Source organism: Durio zibethinus, chromosome 9 (assembly GCF_047325235.1).
Source record: "Durio zibethinus cultivar Kanyao isolate XHJ-2024 chromosome 9, ASM4732523v1, whole genome shotgun sequence".
Lineage (NCBI taxonomy): Eukaryota > Viridiplantae > Streptophyta > Magnoliopsida > Malvales > Malvaceae > Durio > Durio zibethinus.
This window is the reverse complement of record NC_143170.1, coordinates 3,152,568-3,171,353: the sequence shown is the minus strand read 5'-3', so window position 1 is coordinate 3,171,353 and position 18,786 is coordinate 3,152,568. Positions and strand designations below refer to the sequence as shown.

At 33.7% G+C, this 18,786-nt stretch overlaps 5 protein-coding genes across 5 annotated transcripts; 4 read left to right on the top strand and 1 right to left on the bottom strand.

Annotated features, from left to right (window-relative positions):
* The first annotated feature begins 5,273 nt into the window (after window positions 1-5,273).
* LOC111315561 (protein LURP-one-related 4-like) lies at window positions 5,274-6,619 on the top strand. The gene is made up of 3 exons (XM_022917388.2): window positions 5,274-5,568; window positions 5,664-5,882; window positions 6,080-6,619. Exons 1-3 carry the CDS (start codon window positions 5,335-5,337, stop codon window positions 6,212-6,214), a joined length of 588 nt encoding a protein of 195 aa, XP_022773123.2. The 5' UTR covers window positions 5,274-5,334; the 3' UTR covers window positions 6,215-6,619.
* A 331-nt stretch (window positions 6,620-6,950) lies between these two features.
* On the bottom strand, window positions 6,951-8,556 carry LOC111315554 (F-box protein At2g26160-like). The gene has a single exon (XM_022917381.2). It carries the CDS (start codon window positions 8,529-8,531, stop codon window positions 7,392-7,394), a length of 1,140 nt encoding a protein of 379 aa, XP_022773116.2. The 5' UTR covers window positions 8,532-8,556; the 3' UTR covers window positions 6,951-7,391.
* A 1,422-nt stretch (window positions 8,557-9,978) lies between these two features.
* On the top strand, window positions 9,979-10,715 carry LOC111315546 (nuclear transcription factor Y subunit C-2-like). The gene has a single exon (XM_089765485.1). It carries the CDS (start codon window positions 10,344-10,346, stop codon window positions 10,713-10,715), a length of 372 nt encoding a protein of 123 aa, XP_089621611.1. The 5' UTR covers window positions 9,979-10,343.
* A 3,266-nt stretch (window positions 10,716-13,981) lies between these two features.
* On the top strand, window positions 13,982-16,527 carry LOC111315538 (remorin 1.4-like). The gene is made up of 5 exons (XM_022917360.2): window positions 13,982-14,415; window positions 15,590-15,634; window positions 15,720-15,807; window positions 15,918-15,999; window positions 16,112-16,527. The coding sequence occupies exons 1-5, from the start codon at window positions 14,310-14,312 to the stop codon at window positions 16,310-16,312; spliced, it is 522 nt and encodes a 173-aa protein (XP_022773095.1). The 5' UTR covers window positions 13,982-14,309; the 3' UTR covers window positions 16,313-16,527.
* A 101-nt stretch (window positions 16,528-16,628) lies between these two features.
* On the top strand, window positions 16,629-18,718 carry LOC111315526 (LIM domain-containing protein WLIM2b-like). Its single transcript, XM_022917342.2, has 5 exons — window positions 16,629-17,358; window positions 17,498-17,594; window positions 17,713-17,741; window positions 17,845-17,934; window positions 18,036-18,718. Exons 1-5 carry the CDS (start codon window positions 17,224-17,226, stop codon window positions 18,363-18,365), a joined length of 681 nt encoding a protein of 226 aa, XP_022773077.1. The 5' UTR covers window positions 16,629-17,223; the 3' UTR covers window positions 18,366-18,718.
* Window positions 18,719-18,786: the final 68 nt, after the last annotated feature.

The following is an 18,786-nucleotide window of genomic DNA, read 5'->3' as shown; positions in this document are numbered from 1 at the left end:
TTTAATATTGGTAAAAGCAAATCAAGGAATCATTTCAATTTCAAAGCTTTTGGGTGCTTATACTAACACCTAATCATGGACTTTTGATCTAGTGGTCAAGTTATTATTACTATTTAGGAGAAACAATCATTGGCCAATTCTTGAAATGTGATTCATAAATAAAAATTTATTAAAAAATAAAATTATAAAACAAAAGTCATGAGATTTAAAAATAAACAATATTTTTTAATTGAACATAATTTAATATTTTTTGCATCAATATTTAATACTCGAACATAATTCTTTCAAAATAACCATTGATCTCTAATCATAATTGACATCCTTTCTCTAAGAGCAAAGAACTTACATTTAGGGTTCAAATAATTTCTATTCTAATTGATTCTTCCCACATAACCAAGAGTGTCCATAATTAAGAACCTCAAAAAGCAGCCAAAAAATGTAGATTATTGTGCATAATCTGTTTTTAATGGCTTGACACTGTGGGATTAGATAAGCTGTCTACTTCACACTCTAAGTGGATTCAAGAGCAAGAATTTTCAAAGTTTGGTTAAACGCTTTAAAAACAAAACTCCTAGTGATTTGGTGGGGTTCTTTTTTCTTGGAAAAATTTGGTGGGTCTGGCCCTATAACCAAGTTGATGTTACAGTTTTTAAATTGATATAATTACATTTAAATTTTAAAATAGAGATAAATTAAATTTAAAATTAAATTTAATTGATATATTATTATAATATTTAACAAATTTAAAATTTAAATATCAATTTTTTCATAATCCGCAGCTCAAGTTTGTGGTTCTTGAATCCATATTAGGCGACGAAATAAAAATCTAAGGTATCAAGATTAGGTCATGAGGAGGACTGTGATTAGTGGCAATTTGTCCACCGACACATCCGATTGTTAGCAAAGAAATCAACATCTAACACTACAACTAACAAAGGTGCTTAGCCTAACCTAATGTTTTTTTCTTTTTCTAATGATTGTGAACAGATAATCATATGCGTTGTTAATCCTGTAAAAAATAAGTTATTGTCCTTTCCTGGCTGGTGGCATCATGAAATTTTATTGGGAAAAATAAATGTTTTTTTTTTTAGAAATGACAATTTTATTTGTTCAAGAAGTAGGGAAAAAGAAATTGTTTTAAAAAAAGTTATACTAACATTCATCAACTCTATAAAAAACCGATAATATGATTAAATTAAATCAATGAGTATAAAAAACTTAGTTATGTATGTTTTAATTAGATTTTTTACTTTTAAGATATTAATATATATATATATACAATGAATATATAAATATATATATATATATGGATGAACAGATATCGATTTAAATTGATTTAATCAACTGAAACTAACAAAAAATAATTAATTTGATTTAATTTATTCAGTTTGATTTTGGTTATAGTAGATTTTTTTTTATCGATTAAGTTAATTAAATAAGTTAATTTTTAATTTTTAAAATAGATAATTAAATCGATTAAATTAATTAATTTTTTAATAAGTAAGAGTAAAAAAGTTGAAATTAATATTTTTATTTTTTTCTAGTAAAATGTTATTGAAATTATTAAATTTTTAATAATTTAATTTGGATGATATTTAGATTTAAATTTTATTAAATTAAATTCATAACTAAATAATTATTTATAATAAAAAAATAATAAAAATTTTGATTATTTAACTGAATCGATTTTAATCGCTTCAATTTGATTCGATTATGATAAATTATTTAAAATTTATTAATTTGATAATTAATTTTTTTAAAATTAAACCAACAAAATCGAACAATTATTCATCTTTATATGTATTTTTAATAAAAAATTATAATTTATAAAAAAAAAAAAATTGCAGGTGATATTTTTTATACGCAACCGATACAAGACGTGATTTGGTCAATAATAAGAATTGTGGGCAAACTCAAATCTTAGTAAAGATTTTTCTAGTTAAATTCTCAGCTTTGGAAATATTTTCTGTCCAAATAATTTGGAGCAAATTTCTATAAGAACAAACAAAAAGGGATATGCAAACTAGTCCTACTACTAGACAAGAAGCGTAGTCATGAACTTTGTATTATTTGAGATTGGCAGCTTTTCAATCCTTCTAACGTTAATGTGCGAAGTCATGGTCAAGGCTATGAACCACTGCAGCCTGTCCGATCTCCTCGATTTTGATTCTGTTTTTCATTCCCATTCAAAGACAGGACCAAGCCCGAATATCAATTCATTCACCATAGGAAAAAGCAGTAGCAATTAAAATTTGAAACATTTGGGCAAAAGCTTTTTAGATTATGGAGTATGGGTAACCAAAATTCTCAAGCCTCAGCTTGGTTTGATTTGATTTTTGGAGCCATTAGAGGAAGGGTCGTTGTTTCATGTTCATTACAAAAAGACAGTCATCTCTCTGTTACTGTAGAAATTATAGGGTTTTTCTTTCCGGTCACAGGCTCACAGCATTATTTTGTCGATTCTGACAGATATTGGCCCCGTAAGAAATCTCTTTGGTTCATGAATCGTTTACGCGTTTGGAACAATGCAGTGAACTATCCTTATCCTGTTCCTGGTAGTGGTCCCAAATCCCATTAATGGCTATGAATTTATGTTTTCATGCGACTCTTCCGTGCTAATTTGGTGAAGGCAAAAGCCCAATATCAAATGAATCCTTCTTGTGCTTTAATTGCTTTTGAATGAAGCCAAGCCAATGTTTTTGGGCAATTTGTGCTTTTTCACCATATCAAAACTTCCACCTAAATTCCAATTATCAGATATGTATGGGATCAGATTAATCTAATAATTAACCAGAGTCGATGAGTATGAAATTAAGAATTCAAGGATAAGCTTTCATCTTGAGCATGTTCTCTCCCGTGTAGAACTCTTTCAATTCAAAATTTGAAAGCACCAATTCAGCATAAATCCTACTTTTCTTTGGCTGAAAATTCAATGTAAGGTGCTCAAAAGTTTTGAATATTAAATCATTAAGGCGATAGGTGGGAATTCAAAAATTAAATTCAGTCTTTAAAAGAGGATGTGATGCTGAAAACTACTGAAGCAGGAATGAAAGTTCAAAAAGGTCTTAACAGTTGTGCCTAACTTTGTAGTTTGATGGGCCGTTAGTCTTTTTCTAGCCTTTGCCTTTTGCACAAGACCTTCCTGAAAAGATCGGTCCCCTATCCTGCCCAATAATAGGCCCCCTTATAATTGATAGGTTTCACTCTCAGCTGCAATCGAAAAACTTCAGTCGACCCAACAAATTCAACTGAGCCAGGTTCATTTGTTTTTCATTCTAACAGTTCAGTTTTTAACATGGAAAATTAGTAATGGCTAACTTCTTCTTGTGAATGTTGCCCCAATCCACCGCAAGCATAAGGGATCTGCAGTTATCATCATCCCTTATGGGCCTATAGTGCTCTACAGGCTGCATGCTTGATGAAAAAAATCATAGAGCTCAGGCTGCAAAATCAATGCAGCAGGATCACAGGCCAGAATGTATTTCTCCCTAACCGACCATGCATACCCTTCAATGTAGATCTTGTACCTGCAAAAAAATCATGAATTATTCCTATACCTGCATTGATCTGCAATGTTGGTTTGTTTAAAACCTTGATGGCCTTCAAGGATCCAATCCTGCAAGTCTAGGTGGCTCCGCCAGTGCATAATCAAATTAAACCATTAATAATATAAAATTGAAACCATGCATCACGATTGAAATGATTATTATCCGAAAGCTCACAACTTGATCATAATGTATAGAAGACATTTCAATTATAATATGAAATTGAATGTCATCATCATCGTTAACCACCTTAGTCTCATGGTCAGCCACGCTGCAAAATTCCAGTCCCAGACAACAGCTTGGCAGCAGCTGATAGACAGAAATTAGATGGTTCGAAATTTCTTGCAACAAATTTAAAATGTTGTGATATATCCCTGGAATCCACTGATATTTGTTTGCCTCCTTCAGCTTAGTTGTTTCAGAAAGAAGCATTAATTGATAGTGAATTTCTGAGATTTCATAATTCTTTAGATCTAAAGAATTCTAAAAAAAAAAAAAAAGCTTACAATTGCTATAAGTACAACTATATAATATAAGAGTTCATTTTTCATACATTAACAGTAATTTTTAAAAATTCCATATACAAGGTTAAAAAATTATCTCTATTTTTTTATTATATCCTTAAAAAAAAAATCATTTTTCAGTGAATGAGCACGTTTTCACTTATCCTTAATTAACTTAATTATCCCTTAAATCCACATCGATCAGCCTATTCCTCAAAGTTAATTAAAAAGATTAGTAATTTGCAAAAGTTCTAGGTGGCTAAGGCAGTCGTTATTACTCAATGGTCATGGATGACATTCTAGCTAGCTCTATATCTAACTAATTATTATTATAAAGAATCAACCAAATCTCCAAACTTAACCCATTATTTAGAACTACTTTTAAATGAAATTTCATTATCATTGACCAAATAAAAAAAAAATTCAAAACAATATGTCAACTTCCAATAGAGTGAAATATTCATTTGTTTGGGTTAAAAAATTTCTAACAGAATAGTTTGATTATTTATCCTGTTTTCTTTTTTTTTTTTTAAGTATTTCACTTATAATTTTTTTATTACAATATTAAAATTGTTTAATAACAATAAAAAAATTATTTAATGATCCATTACTAATAAATATAGATTGTATATCAAATTTTGATAAATCCCACATAATTTTAAATTGTAATTAATTAATTATACTATAACTAATATTCCCACATTTTTTAGAGGTAATATTGGAGTTTGATTGCCAACAGCAGATAAGAAATGTATAATAAGCATAAAATAACATTACTAAATTAATTCAATTAGGCAAAAAAAATTTTCTTCATGGCATCATCAACAAACTCCAATACTTAATTAATGTAGTAGAATTTTTAAATAGTGATAGGCTTAAAAGAGTTGATCATTGCTGAGTAATTAAACAACTCTACCTTGTTCAGATCAAAGCATTCTTTAAACGTGCATTTAATCACCTGACCTGAAGAAATATATTCTGTAGAGATGGCTCCTCTTCCTGGCCCTCCATATGCTGACATGGGTTAATAAATAGGAATGGAAATATAGTATTTTAGAAGAGCTTGTAAGTACAAAAAAGATCAATCAAAGTTCTTTTTTGCTTCTTTTTTTAATTTCCAAGTATTTTATATGGGACCCCATGATTGTGACATTGCATTGTTTTTTTTTTTTTTTCTTTAATAATTTGAGTTACAACTCAGCTTCTAGAGGCATAAAAATAGCCTCTTGCCGGCCCTTCTCATCCTCAAAATCACCTGAACTTCTTAATTTCCTTTTGACATTTCGATGGCTAAGGTTCATCCTCAAGCAACCGTTTCTGATCCTTGCAGTATGAGTTCAGCTGGAAGAGAAACATTCACGATATGGATGAAATCGCTTGTTTGCCACACCAATGGTTGCACCGTCTTTGATTCAAAAGGGGAGATTGTGTATCGTGTCGAAAATTATGACAGCAAGGGCAGCAGTGAAGTTCATCTCATGGACCTGCGTGGCCAAGTTCTCTTTACCATACTAAAACAGGTACCATTGATGCAACTAATTGGACTTTTCCTGAAGTTCAGCATCGAAGTTCTCTTTACTTAATTGGGTTTTTCCTCTTTTGACTCTTGTTGCAGAAACTACAACTTTTTGGATGTTGGAATGGCTACAGAGGGAGCTTCACTGGCAGAAAGAAGGAAAACCCATACTTTCAAGTCAAGAAATACAGCAGCATTATCCAGAGAGATTTATCTTGTCAAGTATCTGTGGGTTTTGACAAGTACTGGATAGTTAGCTTAGGTCGCAAGAAACAAGGATTTAAGATGGTAAACTTAGCAGGAGATATTGTAGCAGAGGTAAACACCAAGAATTAAATTTCTCCGTTACTTGGTCATTATATAGAAAAACAAGTTATCCAATAATGTTTTTTTGTTACTTGAAGCTGCCAAAATTTAAAACTTATCACTAAGAGTCCAATCTCTATTAACAGGTCACCATTAATGAATTAGTTTCAACTAATAACAATCATTCTTGTCAATTGCTAATAATGCAGGTGAAGCAGAGGCAATTATCATCTGGGATGGTGTTAGGAGATGATGTATTAACTTTGGAAGCAGAACCCTCTATTAATCATTCCCTAGTCGTTGCTCTCGTTACGGTTTATGGATTGATCAATAGGAGATTGTAGATAAACAATTTCAAAAATTTCGGGAAAGACACTAAGCAAGAGAAGCATATATACATGTTTGCATGAAGTATAGGCTTCTTCCAGATATAGCAGAGTGCATATAAATAGGGACTCTCATTCTGTTGTTTCAGAATTTTCTTTTTTTCCGTATTTCAGGATTTGTATATCCTTAGGATGGAAAACCAATGCTAGGTTTATTATTGTAATTGACAGAAGAAAAGAAGATAGGAAGAAAAGAAAAGAAAAGAAAAGGTATAGGAAATAGATCTCGATTAATTTGTATTCATCAGAGCTAGCCAGAGCATAAACGTTCAGCCCAAAGCATGTTACAGATGTGATGATTTCTGTTCTTATAATTTTTTTGAGAAGATTGTGCCAAATGAAATTTTGGATCATACTCATAAATTTTCAACAAAAGAATTTTTGGACTTTTTCTTTGTCTCCAGCACCAACCCTGCCATGTAATTCAGTTAAGTTAATGGTCTGCAAGAACATATCCCAAGAATCAAGGGGAAATAATGCATGGTCATTTATGCAATAAAAAAAATGCCAGCAGATTACGGAAATCAATGAGACGGTGATCAGCACAATCACTCTGACCAAGCTGGCATACATTTTGTATCCGAATTTAGTTTCTGATTTTTCTGTTAATCCACATTTTATTATCTTTTATGTGTTGGCATAAGAAAATATCCTCAATATTGTTCTGTTTTGTGTGTGAAGTGTGATCAAGGAATTTTGAACTATTTTATTTATCAAATAAACGAAAATGTGGGAAAGAAAAGAAACGCAGCAGCCCATGTGTATAGATCTAGAGTGTAGTGTGGTCCACAAGCTCACCAACCTTGAAACCTGGTAGAATTTTGTCGGTGCCAAAAAGCTGCTGCAATCACATGTTGAGGGCCCTCGTTTCTTTAATGGTTTACACGTTTGTTGGGATTCCCATACATTATTGTTATGTGCCTACTCGATCCAAAAATGATCACCGACTACCAGGATCTTTCTCAAAATTCCTCCAAAGAAAAAAAATTATAAAAGTTTCCATCACGAGTGATATGTACAAATATGTACAAAAACTTTTCATCAGCCCAAGAACCAAAGGCCGAATGTACCCTCATGACTAATAAACTAATAGTGGTTGATATAAGAAAAAATATTGAAAAAAAAATTGTAACCATTATCGTGATTTTACTCGACAGAAAGTGGGTTCAATCCATATTGATGGATTATCACAATGATGAGTTTCACCTCTAAAATGTTGTTCAAAGCTTCCATGATCTCCCATGTTATAGATTCCCTGGTCCTTTCCTTTTCTTCTATGTGATTCCTGATGCGATGAAAAGCAGTAGTAGTCATCAGTGAAGTATATGCAATCAGCTTTACAACCAGAGTTGCTTGTGACTTGGATAGAGAAAGATGAATTATGGCCTAAGAACAACGCTCTGTTCCCTAAACTATTCACCCGTTTCCACATCCCATCCTCCACGTCCAGTTCAAAAACTCGGAACCCCGTCGTTCCATAATCATGACCACAACTTTTCCCTTCTCGTGAAACAACCAACAATGACCCTGCCGATTCCACCAAATAGAACCGCTCAAAATATTGCCATGGTTTTCTGATCATACTATTTCCATGATTTGCTAGGAACTCGCTGGGAATGGTTGAAATCACTTGAGCATTTAAATTCTCATGGTTGAAAACCCAAATTCTGGCAAGGATGTCAACACCAAAAAATTGTCCTTTATAATACAATAAATCATGGCATGCACAAGAAGGATAGGCTTCAACTGTTTTCCAGGTTTCCTCTCCAACTTTGCAAAATGCCACTTTGTTGATACCATTTCCATAAAAAATTGCAACCCTCAAATCATTTGGATTATTGGCAGATAAAATCGCTTTGTATATGAAATGAAAACCAGGACAATCAAATAAACGATCCGAATCCTTCAACGTGTGCATTTGTGGCAATGGTACACGAGCTCCAGATAGAGGATGAACTAAATTGATGTCCAAATTTTTGCCTATTGCAAACAGCCAACCTTGAGAGGCCAAGCACTTCTTACCATTGGCATCTCGTATTGGAAACCTATAAATCTTGTGCGTGGTGAGGCTAAGGAACTCACGGAATGTCTTGTTTTTCATCTTCCCAAGCATTAACCAAGGCGGCTGTAGCTGTGACGGTTCGAAGTTGTTCTTATCCGCTGCCAATAGCCATGAGGTACAAACAGCACCAAAGGCCAAAAAATGCTCCATGCAGACCAGCCTTTTTGCAATCAACGCCAAGAGGTCGGATGGAAGCTCTGACCAATTCGTCATCGTCAAAGCTACGAATATAAATTTGAAAAAGATAAGGCATTACATACAACACCATAAGCATGGACAATACGTATAAGCCTAAAACCTAAAGTAACAATTGTCTTGCAAACAAATTGTTAATTTTCCACGAGTAGTAGTAGACTTGAATGCTTTAATCAAAATTCGTAATTAAATAATAATATATACATGATATCATTTTATTGTCTAATTATTAATTTTTCTTTTAATTTAAAAGATGTCATTCAATAGATTTAAGGGTGAAATCTTAATATTATTATTTATTTCATTTTTCATATTATGATATTTTTGTTAGAAAAAAAAAAAGAGTGCTTGATGGATTTCAATTTGGCCAAATAATAATCTATTATTAGTTAGATTTGGGTTTGGGAGCATGGGAAGACAGAGGAATAATAAGCATGTGTTGGGAATCAGGTTTATCAATATTCACCTTCTTATTTATTTTAGAAATTATTCATAGTACTAAATATAAATTGAAGGAAATCTGATTGAACATGGGAAAATAAACATAATTTAAAAGCTTTCACTTGTATATATTTTGATCTCATTATCAAACAAAAACCTTTTAAATTGCTTTGAGGGTGTCCCCTTGAAATCCTTTTGGTTGTTGTCATAGTCTCATGAACGTCGATTGGTCGATTCTTCCAAACAATCTCTTGGTTATTGCGAGGATTTCACGGCGTTTGGTGCGGTTTGTACCTCATGGCGATTGGCTGCGGATAGAAGGAATTTTCAGCCATAAAAACAGCACCCTCGGTGGCTAATGCTCGCAGAAAGACCATGTACGGAACGGGGAGTTCTTCAGCCTGACAACGCACAAGATTCGTAGGGTATTGTTGTTCGAGCAATGGGTAATCGGTTCATACACAAAGCATCGATTTCAGGACTAGGGTGTTGGTTTATGACGTTTTGGACTCTAATCCTTCTACAAAAGCACCGATAACTTTTTTTCTTACATTAAAATTATAGGGTGACGGTAGATTTTTCCGCAAGATCAGAGTAGATCCTAAGTTTAAGAAAATATTTATTCTAGATCCTAAATTTAAGAGAATTTTTATATTAAATTTACGAATCGCCTATCAAAATATATTATTGACAATAAGATTTGGATTTAAATTTTATAAATAATTTCAGTTATATCAATAAGATTTTTTAATTTTATATAGTCAGCATGAAATGAAGAATGTATATTTCTAATTGTGGTCATAGAGGTGAAATTTTTTCAAATGACATATTTTACTTTAAGGCAAAAATTTCCAGTTTTAGAAATTGTCTCACCAAAAGTGGCAATTCGTCCTTACGGATCGTTGAAAATGCACTCTAACACCCAATATATAATACATGAGAATCCGATTGCCCTCGGTTTCTTGACCGTTAAGCCTATGACGTCCAAACCTTCAATTAAAAATGTTGAATGCTAGTTGCCAAATATATAGTAAAATAATATTATACAAATAATAATGAAGATGTTAATTAAATTCTATCCCAATAAAAAAAAAAGTTTAATATTATCAGGTCAACATGGTGATGATATATCAGATGATGAGAAACCAAAATTAAAAAAAAAATAAAAAATTCTTTGGTACTCCAAAAAAATTTGGGTTGTATTGCCTCATATGGCTTGCATTGTCATTTATCAGCTGCCATGATTAAATTACTATTTCATTGGATTTTGCCGGCCGAAGCAGGCTAGCCGCCCTCCATTACCATGCTCCCCTTCGCATAATTCTCCATCTATATCTCATTCACTTCACAAATTCAACTACTTGATCATCATATATATCATTGAAAAGTATGAGGCAAGCAGGAACTTATTCAAGCATAGTCTCGGGTGGAACATCTGGGAGAACCGGGCCTCATTTGTTGCCCTTGGCAAGGATCAAGAAGATCATGAAAAAGTCAGGCAATGATGACAAGATGATATCTGGGGAGGCTCCAATTGTTTTCTCCAAGGTTTGCGAGCTGTTCATTGAGGAGCTTACGCAAAGATCTTGGGTGGTGACAATGCAAGGCAAGAGGAGAACGCTTAACAAAGAGGATGTCACCTCAGCTGTTATGGCTACTGATATATTTGATTTTCTTGTCAACTTGGTATCTCATAACTCTTCAAGCTCTGTGGTCGACGCTACTACTCCTCTGGAAATGGATACCTTCAATTCATCATAGGCCTCTCCCTCTCTCTCTTCCTCCATTAATGCCTATACAAATTTGTAAGAAGTCCCCACGTAAATCTGAATCATGAATATATATATATATATATATATATATATATATATATAGCTTTAAACTTTACGATTATGATAAATTTCTTAATTGACAATATAATGGCATAATTTATACAAGGTTTTAAATATTAATCAATCTATTAATGCCTTCTCGGTTAAATGCCTAAATCTCACTCCCTCTTCTATTGTATTTTCAAAATTTAATTGAATTATATTAATTATTATGTATCGTTCAGAAATATTTATCATATTTTTAACTAAAAAGATTATATTTTAAAATAAAAATGTAAATATTGAAATTTAAATTTTAAATATAATAAATGCTCACTCTTAAAAATTATTGTACAAATTATGAATTAAAAAAATTTATTAGAACTTAATAATAGTCTTTATTAAGTGTTCAATTATGAATTTTTTTGGGTCAAGGTTAAATTTTGTATTTTTTTATCTTATTTTAACATAAGATTGGAGTAGCTGGTACATACTACTCAGAAACCACCATCATAGATACATCATACATTAATTAATGTAGTTACTAGTTTATTCTTAAGCATTTCTTTTTCATGTCCAAAACCATGGGTATTCCGAAATTTAAAATTTGACCAAATGGTTTGAAGCTAGCTTAGGGCCAAAAGCCTAAGGGCAGTATTGGGTATAGCTAGGCAAGCATGTGTCGATAAAACAAAAACTCAATCCACTTCAAACCAACCAAGACTTTTTTAGCGTTGATGATGATACTGGTGAGCCCATTCGACTCCTCTTATTCAAACCCAAGACCCAATAGATTGTATAGATTCAACCAATGGGCCCAACTCAATCAACCCAACCACCACCACCACCAGGGAAGGCTACCGGTTAGGCTGATAAGTAGCTGAAAACTGCATTTTCACTAATCCCAACAGGGACCAAGAACTCATTGCTGTCTAGTCGAAATGGCTGTGGCAGCTGGGACTTTTTGATCACCTTTTCTATTTTCTTGCTCGATTCTGCCACCATATTTGGTCACTTCACAGCAATGGCAGCTGCTCTTTTTCTCGATTATTTTCCCAATAACACAGTCTTCGGGATTAAACACATCTGTTTGAATAATTATTCCCGAAAAAATACGAATAAAAATATGCTGCCTGTTAAGGTGACAAAAGAAAACTTTGGTGAATGCAAAGTGTAGTGAATTTTAATACTATATTTATATATAGGAGAAGAGATTAGGGGATACCATGGGCGTTGGTCCCCGTTTTGTTTAAACAAGCTACTTTTTTTCTCAGATCTGATACATTTTGTATCAACTTTATAAGTCAGAAGCATTCCCTAGTCGGTTTATTTTGATTTCTTTTGGTTAATATATATGTCAGAACTAAGTTCAAGGCAAGTAAGCGGATACTGTAAAACCATCAGACATACGCACATAGGAATATAGAATATTATATGGATTGTCAACACAAATCTCATGATAATAGATCAGAAGCATTCCCTGATCGGTTTATTTTGATTTTTTTTTTAGGTTAATATAAGTCAGAACCAAGTTCAAGGCAAGTAAGCGGATACTGTAAAACCATCAGACATATGCACATAGGAATCTGGAATGTTATATGGATTGTCAACACAAATCTAATGATCACCTGAAAAAAGATGGCAGAAAACCCATCTCAGATCGATGCTTCAATATGGTGAGAAAATTCACCAACTTTGGCTAGATCATACTTATAGTTAAGTAGGGCACCGATAATAACGTAACAACTCCATTTGAGAGGTAATGTTGAAGGTCGCTATCATAATTTATTTGCACCTTCACTTGTTTTGAGTTAATGTTCCTGTTTCATATTTCTAAACAATTAATGAAATTAAAAGATTTTGTTAGGCAAAAGAAATAGGTTTAAGATTTTCGACTTTCAGTTTTCATTTGTTTTTGGGGAGGGGGGGTGGGTATATCATAATGGATTCACATTTGACAACTTGGATAATTGGTGCACGTGCACTATTAATGGAGACAGACAGGAAGTTGACAACTGGTCTGCTGTAACAATATATATGGAAGCAAATTGACATCTGTAAAATGTTCATCAATTCATTTTGCAATTTACTACAACATTTTCTTGAGGTTGGTTGGCCGGCATTTGTTACAAGTTGAGTAACACAACATTTTCTACAGCAATACAAGCAAATATATGTCAACTGGCATTTTCAGGGGTAGCAAGAAGAAAAGTTCATCTTTTCCTTCTTTTCTCCTATAAAATGGTTAATAGAATATTCATACTATTTGAAGAAATTATAATAAGAATAGTCATGTGTATTAATTAATCATTCTTTCGAGGATTCTTGTAAGCTTATTGATTGTATTAAAAAAATCAAAATAGCAAACAATACGGTTTTCCTTCTTCTATCTACAATTCTTTTTTTTTTTTTTTTTTTTTGCAAATTAGGGGCTGTAAAGTTGTTTTCTGAATTTCCCATAAGCCTTTACTAACCAAGTTCTGAATTTTTGTTATTTGTCAGATGGAGATAATGAGAGTGTTTTTCATTATACCATAGCATCGTTTTGTCATGTACCTCTACATGAATGGGGAAGAAGAACAATTACACCTTCGTCCGAAAGTCGGAAACATTCAATACCTTAATTTTCCTGCTGAAGCTAAAAGGGGAAAAGGGAATTCTAATACTCGACCATAATTTCATTTAGATTTCAACTGTTTTATTTGTTTTCAAATAAGACAGTAAGACAGTATTGTGCATTTGCTCCTCTAATAATGTATGTGTTCGAGCATGGTGACAATCTGGTGGCTTAGAAATTGTGCTGATCATCTTGTGTTTTTTTCCTCCAAAATTAGTCTTTACAGGAAACTATTATGGCAATTCGCTATCTACCTAGCTGTCCCAAAACTTTGTTGGTCACTCTTGTGTGGTTGGCATAAATAATTTATCTTTCAATGTTCCATCCTTTTTCTGCAGCTGTAACAATGATCATAATAACTAATAGGAAGCATTAAGGCACCTGCATTTTTGTCTTTTCAGATCATTACAAATTTACAGTCACCTACCAATTTCTTTTGTGACGAGGAAGGCCAAAATTTGGGATAGAAAAAGGAGAATTATTGTAAGTGTTAGGATAGTATTTTAGCCTTAAAAAATAGTAAACCATTTGAGTTAAGTCCGAGTTTTACTCGGTTTGTTCACTTATATTTTGCTTGTTGTTTCCGTAAGTGATAACACAAAAGCTACAAATGTTTCCCTTCTAAACTGTTGTGTGATGATATCTTTACTTTAACAAAGCTAAGATGAAAAACCAATCACCTTTATTGTCAGGACCCAACCTCTATTTGTACCTACCACAACCACCCTTGTAGTTTTCAACTGACATTTCCAAAGGTTTCTCTTTCTCCATCCGTTTCTCTGCTAGTTTTGCTGTTGCTTAAAATCTGTCTAGAATTTACCAGAATTTTCTGAGAGGGGAATTGATAATTTTGGTGTTCTTTTTGGTGGAGTATCAGTGGCTAAGTTAAAGGAATACGTAGTTGGGGGAGAGGAGGAGGCCAACACAATGGAATCCTCTGAACCCAAGGAGCTGCAGCAACCTGTTAAGGAAGAGAAAGATGCAGCTCAGAATGATGTAGCTGAAGAGAAGAGCGTGATCCCAGGCCCTGAAAGTATGCTTTCTCTCAGACTCTAGAAAGGCTTTGATTCTTTGTTTCTTTTTTTCCCCATTTCACTCTTGCTTGCTTATGTAACTCGTGATTCTGTGGATGTTTTATATATCAACTTTATCTCCTTGAAATTCACTTATTTTTTGTGATTTTTCCGTTAGAGATCTTTTCTATTTGACATGTCTTCAGGGTCACGGCAACCTGAAAATTTATTGGGTTGTTTTGTGTTTTTTTTTTTGGATAAATATTATGTTCATTATCCAAGAAGCAGTAAAACTGCTACAAAACATGTACAACTGTTTCAATTTTTACATTTCAAACATATCTCTACTTAACCCCTAACTCTTACTCAATTCCTGGTTAACATGATCAAAAGCAACAGTCTTCAGTCCCATTACTCTCAACCTGACTACCTCTTTGATTTGCTTTAAAACCATCTCTCCCGCTAATGCTTCTTGTCTATTCTTCTATTTCACTCTGTCCATATCTCATAAATGTATGCTCCCCTAGCCAACCGAAGCATAATTGAAACCAATGCCTTCCTTTTAAGCTTGGCTACAGCCCATTGGAACTCATTTTCCCATCCAGCAACTTCTCGTCTTAGGTTACATAGCAACAGTACTTGCTTCCATACCTTTTTTGAGTAGCTGCAGCTGAAGAAGACGTGATCTCTACTTTTTTTCTGCTGTTTACTTAACACAGTAATTCTGTTTTTAGAGCTCTGTTCAATTCAATTTTGGGGCTTCATTCTAAACTGAAACAGTAATTCTGCATATGTTTTACAAAATATTATTAGGCTGTCTGCATGCAGTCAAAAGTTATTTTGAAAAAGAAAAGGGTGTCCTTAAGATTCGTTTTGGTTTTATATATTTCTATTCTATTTTTTCATCTGCTTTATAAAAAGCTGCATCTGCCAGAATTATTTCTCTGTGCCAAAGTACTGCGTGCCAGACAAACTTTGTCGCAACATGCCACGGGTTGCACGTCCTAGCAAATTACTTGTAGCTAATAATAATTTTCATTTCCAGAAACAGAACCCATAATGTTCATCGAAATTTTAGTTGATCTTAATAACCCTGGTTGGAATGGGAAATTTTCAGCCATTTCAGTTTAACTAATACAGGCTGCTTTATGACATGACATTATCTGACCTCTTTAAATGTTGAAAATATGGCAGAAGTTGCAGCAGCACCAGCTACTGAGAAAAGTCCAAACAGCAGAGGTATTGGGCTATATGCTCATTTATTTGAAAGCATCTGTCCTTTTGGACATGGTACATTTATTTTCTTATCAGATCATTATTTCAGATTCTGTTCTTGCACGGGTTGAGACGGAAAAAAGACTAGCTTTAATTAAAGCATGGGAGGAAAATGAGAAGGCAAAAATAGAGAACAGGTAAGAGGCCATCTATAATCTCTATTTGTGTAATATATAAGTTCTTAGCCATGGCCAATTCACATCAAACCTTTACAAGCAACTTGGAATGCTGAAATTTGTGAAACCAGGGCACATAAGAAGATATCTGCTATTGGATCATGGGAGAATACCAAGAAAGCTGGTGTAGAAGCACTGCTAAAGAGAATTGAGGTAACATTCTCCACCAGATCAGTACACTGAACTCCTAAGCACAAGTAGCTTGGATTAGAACAAGTTTTAGAGACTGTGGTTACTGTGTTTGACTAAGGTTTTGTGCTGATAGGAACAACTGGAAAGGAAGAAGGCAGAGCATGGTGAGAAAATGAAAAACAAAGTGGCTGAAATCCACAAGGAAGCCCAAGAAAAAAGAGCAGTGATAGAAGCCAAACGAGGGGAGGATTTTCTCAAGATAGAGGAGACAGCAGCGAAATTTCGTGCCACTGGATATACACCAAAGAAATTTCTTGGATGCTTCAGCAGTTAACATCCTGAATTGATATTCAAAGGAGAGAAATTTGTTTTTCTTTTCTGGAATTCAGGTTGTTCTTTTTCCCTCTCCCCCTGTTGGTTTGTAATTGTAAGTGAGACATTCTAATATTGGTGTACATCAAATATTCGTGTGTAGATATATATATATATGTGTGTGTGTGTGAAATACATCAATTATATTTTCATAAATCTAGTTGTAATTTCTGGAAATTTGTGAATTCTATTTTATATTGATCTCACATCCTATAAGTGATTGTGTAAATCAACTTAATTAAATTTTGGATTCATAATATACTGTCTTTATTTATATGTAATTAATAAGTATAAATTGCAAAGAAAAAAGCATTTTTGATGAGAAATTATTACTATGTAAGTCTTTTTTACCATGTCAACTATATATGAACTAAAAAAAATCAGGATGTCAAAAGTCATTAAATTATATATCATGCCACCACATATACAAGAGTGGATATCTGTGATCAGACTGTTAACTTTTCTTTCATATCTGGCCATGGATCATCCTCGAAAAACTTGGTCAAGAAACCTTGCATCTCTGTCCTTCCATGGAACATGACACTATTCTTAGAGCATGAAATTTTCAATATGCCAAAGAGTTCGGGATGGACCTTTGATTTCGTATCCTTAATAAGCGTTGATTCATACCCTCCACTTTTTTTTTCATTACTTTTTTGTCCCTTGATGTGCCTTTTTAACATTCGCGAAACAAAGGTGAAAAACAACAGACAATTTTCTGAGTTCGTTTTCTATCTCAATCTTCAGAGATAGAGATCTGAACTCGGGTTGTCTGTCATTGAACCATAATCTCTAGAAAACCTTTTTTTTTTCTTGCAGTTGGTCAGATTTTCCGCTGTCATTGCTTTTGGATTCATAGTATAGAAGAGGAAAATGGCATTCAGTGGGACAACAGAGAAATGCAAGGCTTGTGATAAGACTGTTCATTTTATTGATTTATTATCAGCTGATGGAATTTCTTATCACAAGACTTGCTTCAAATGCAGCCATTGCAATGGACTTTTGGTGGTATGTATAATAAGTATAATCTTTGGCTATTTTGTAAGAATTTCAAAATTTCATATAATTGCTGATATGACAGTCGAAACTTGATGAATTTTCTGCTTTCATGAAATTGAAATTGGATGGTCACATTTTTCTTTTACAGATGAGCAGCTATTGCTCAATGGAAGGAGTCCTATATTGCAAGCCTCATTTTGAGCAACTGTTCAAGGAGACCGGCTGTTACGCAAAGAAATTACAAAGTAAGATCCCCTTCTTTTCCAAACCAATTCTCTTCACCCCATCGAGCATTAGTATTTTGTTCATTTTTAATTTTGGCTAACATTTTTTTTTTTTTTTGCTTTTTTGGTGGTTTTTCAGCTGGGAAATCAGACAAGCCAAATGGACTGGTTCTCAAATTCTCTCCCACCATTGCCTTAACTTTATTGTGTATGCCATGCAGATGCCGAGGTTGTTTTGATATAATTAATGTTGATTTTGTTTTACTCGCAGGCAAGGGCTCCGAGCAGAGTTGCATCCTTCTTCTCTGGCACACAAGATAAATGTGGAGTCTGTGGCAAAACTGCGTACCCGTTAGAGAAGGTCTGCTATTACATTCTTGATCTGTCTATTTCTCATTTTGAGCCTAGACAGTTTGTATTAACAGGATGAAAAAACTGATCATTTTGAGCAAAAAATAACAGGTGACTGTGGAGGGAGAAAACTACCATAAATCCTGCTTCAGGTGTTCTCATGGGGGTTGCTTCCTTACACCATCGTCATATGCTGCACTGGATGGCATCCTCTACTGCAAGCCCCACTTTGCTCAGTTGTTCAAGGAGAAGGGCAGCTACAGTCATCTTACTAAGCAAGCTTCCTTGAAGAAAAATTCAGCAGGAGCTTTACTGGAAGGAAAATCTGAGGCTGAATCCGAACCCGAGTCTGAATCCGAATCAAAGCCAGAAGATGAGCCAAAGCCAGAAGCAGAGGCAGAAGAACAATCTGATCAACCTGTTGCACAAGACCAATATTAGAATGCTCACTGAACCTTCAGGGGACATCGGGCTTTATCCCAATTGGGTTTTGGCCTTGTTCTTTTTTCACTCTCGTCTCATGAAGAAGTTCCAGGGGCTCCAGGGTCTCCCAGTTCTCCCACTTGCAAGCAAATTCAACCTGTTGATCCAAATTAATGTCATTCTTATTGATATGGAAATACTATGAAAATGGAAACCAAAATTGTTTTTGTTTTCCTTCATTGAAGAAACATCTTATTTGCAGGCAAGCCTTAACTGTAATGGGGACCTACGGGGGGTTTTGTGTAAATGGTAATCCTTTCAGAATTCGGACTCTCACCCATATGAAATGAGATCAATTCACTTTTTCGTCACTTGAAATGTTTCTCCAATCTCTTATTACTTTCTCCCCCATTGACATCGACAAAACATTTCTGGTTTT

Coding starts and splice junctions, on each gene's coding strand:
- LOC111315554 (XM_022917381.2), bottom strand. CDS start 8,531: ATGACGAATTGGTCAGAGCTTCCATCCGACCTCTTGGCGTTGATTGCA.
- LOC111315546 (XM_089765485.1), top strand. CDS start 10,344: ATGAGGCAAGCAGGAACTTATTCAAGCATAGTCTCGGGTGGAACATCT.
- LOC111315538 (XM_022917360.2), top strand. CDS start 14,310: ATGGAATCCTCTGAACCCAAGGAGCTGCAGCAACCTGTTAAGGAAGAG. Junction 15,808..15,917: donor AAGGCAAAAATAGAGAACAG/GTAAGAGGCCAT, acceptor TTGTGAAACCAG/GGCACATAAGAAGATATCTG. Junction 16,000..16,111: donor CACTGCTAAAGAGAATTGAG/GTAACATTCTCC, acceptor TTGTGCTGATAG/GAACAACTGGAAAGGAAGAA.
- LOC111315561 (XM_022917388.2), top strand. CDS start 5,335: ATGGCTAAGGTTCATCCTCAAGCAACCGTTTCTGATCCTTGCAGTATG. Junction 5,569..5,663: donor TCTTTACCATACTAAAACAG/GTACCATTGATG, acceptor CTCTTGTTGCAG/AAACTACAACTTTTTGGATG. Junction 5,883..6,079: donor CAGGAGATATTGTAGCAGAG/GTAAACACCAAG, acceptor CTAATAATGCAG/GTGAAGCAGAGGCAATTATC.
- LOC111315526 (XM_022917342.2), top strand. CDS start 17,224: ATGGCATTCAGTGGGACAACAGAGAAATGCAAGGCTTGTGATAAGACT. Junction 17,595..17,712: donor TTACGCAAAGAAATTACAAA/GTAAGATCCCCT, acceptor GTGGTTTTTCAG/CTGGGAAATCAGACAAGCCA. Junction 17,742..17,844: donor CAGACAAGCCAAATGGACTG/GTTCTCAAATTC, acceptor TTTTACTCGCAG/GCAAGGGCTCCGAGCAGAGT.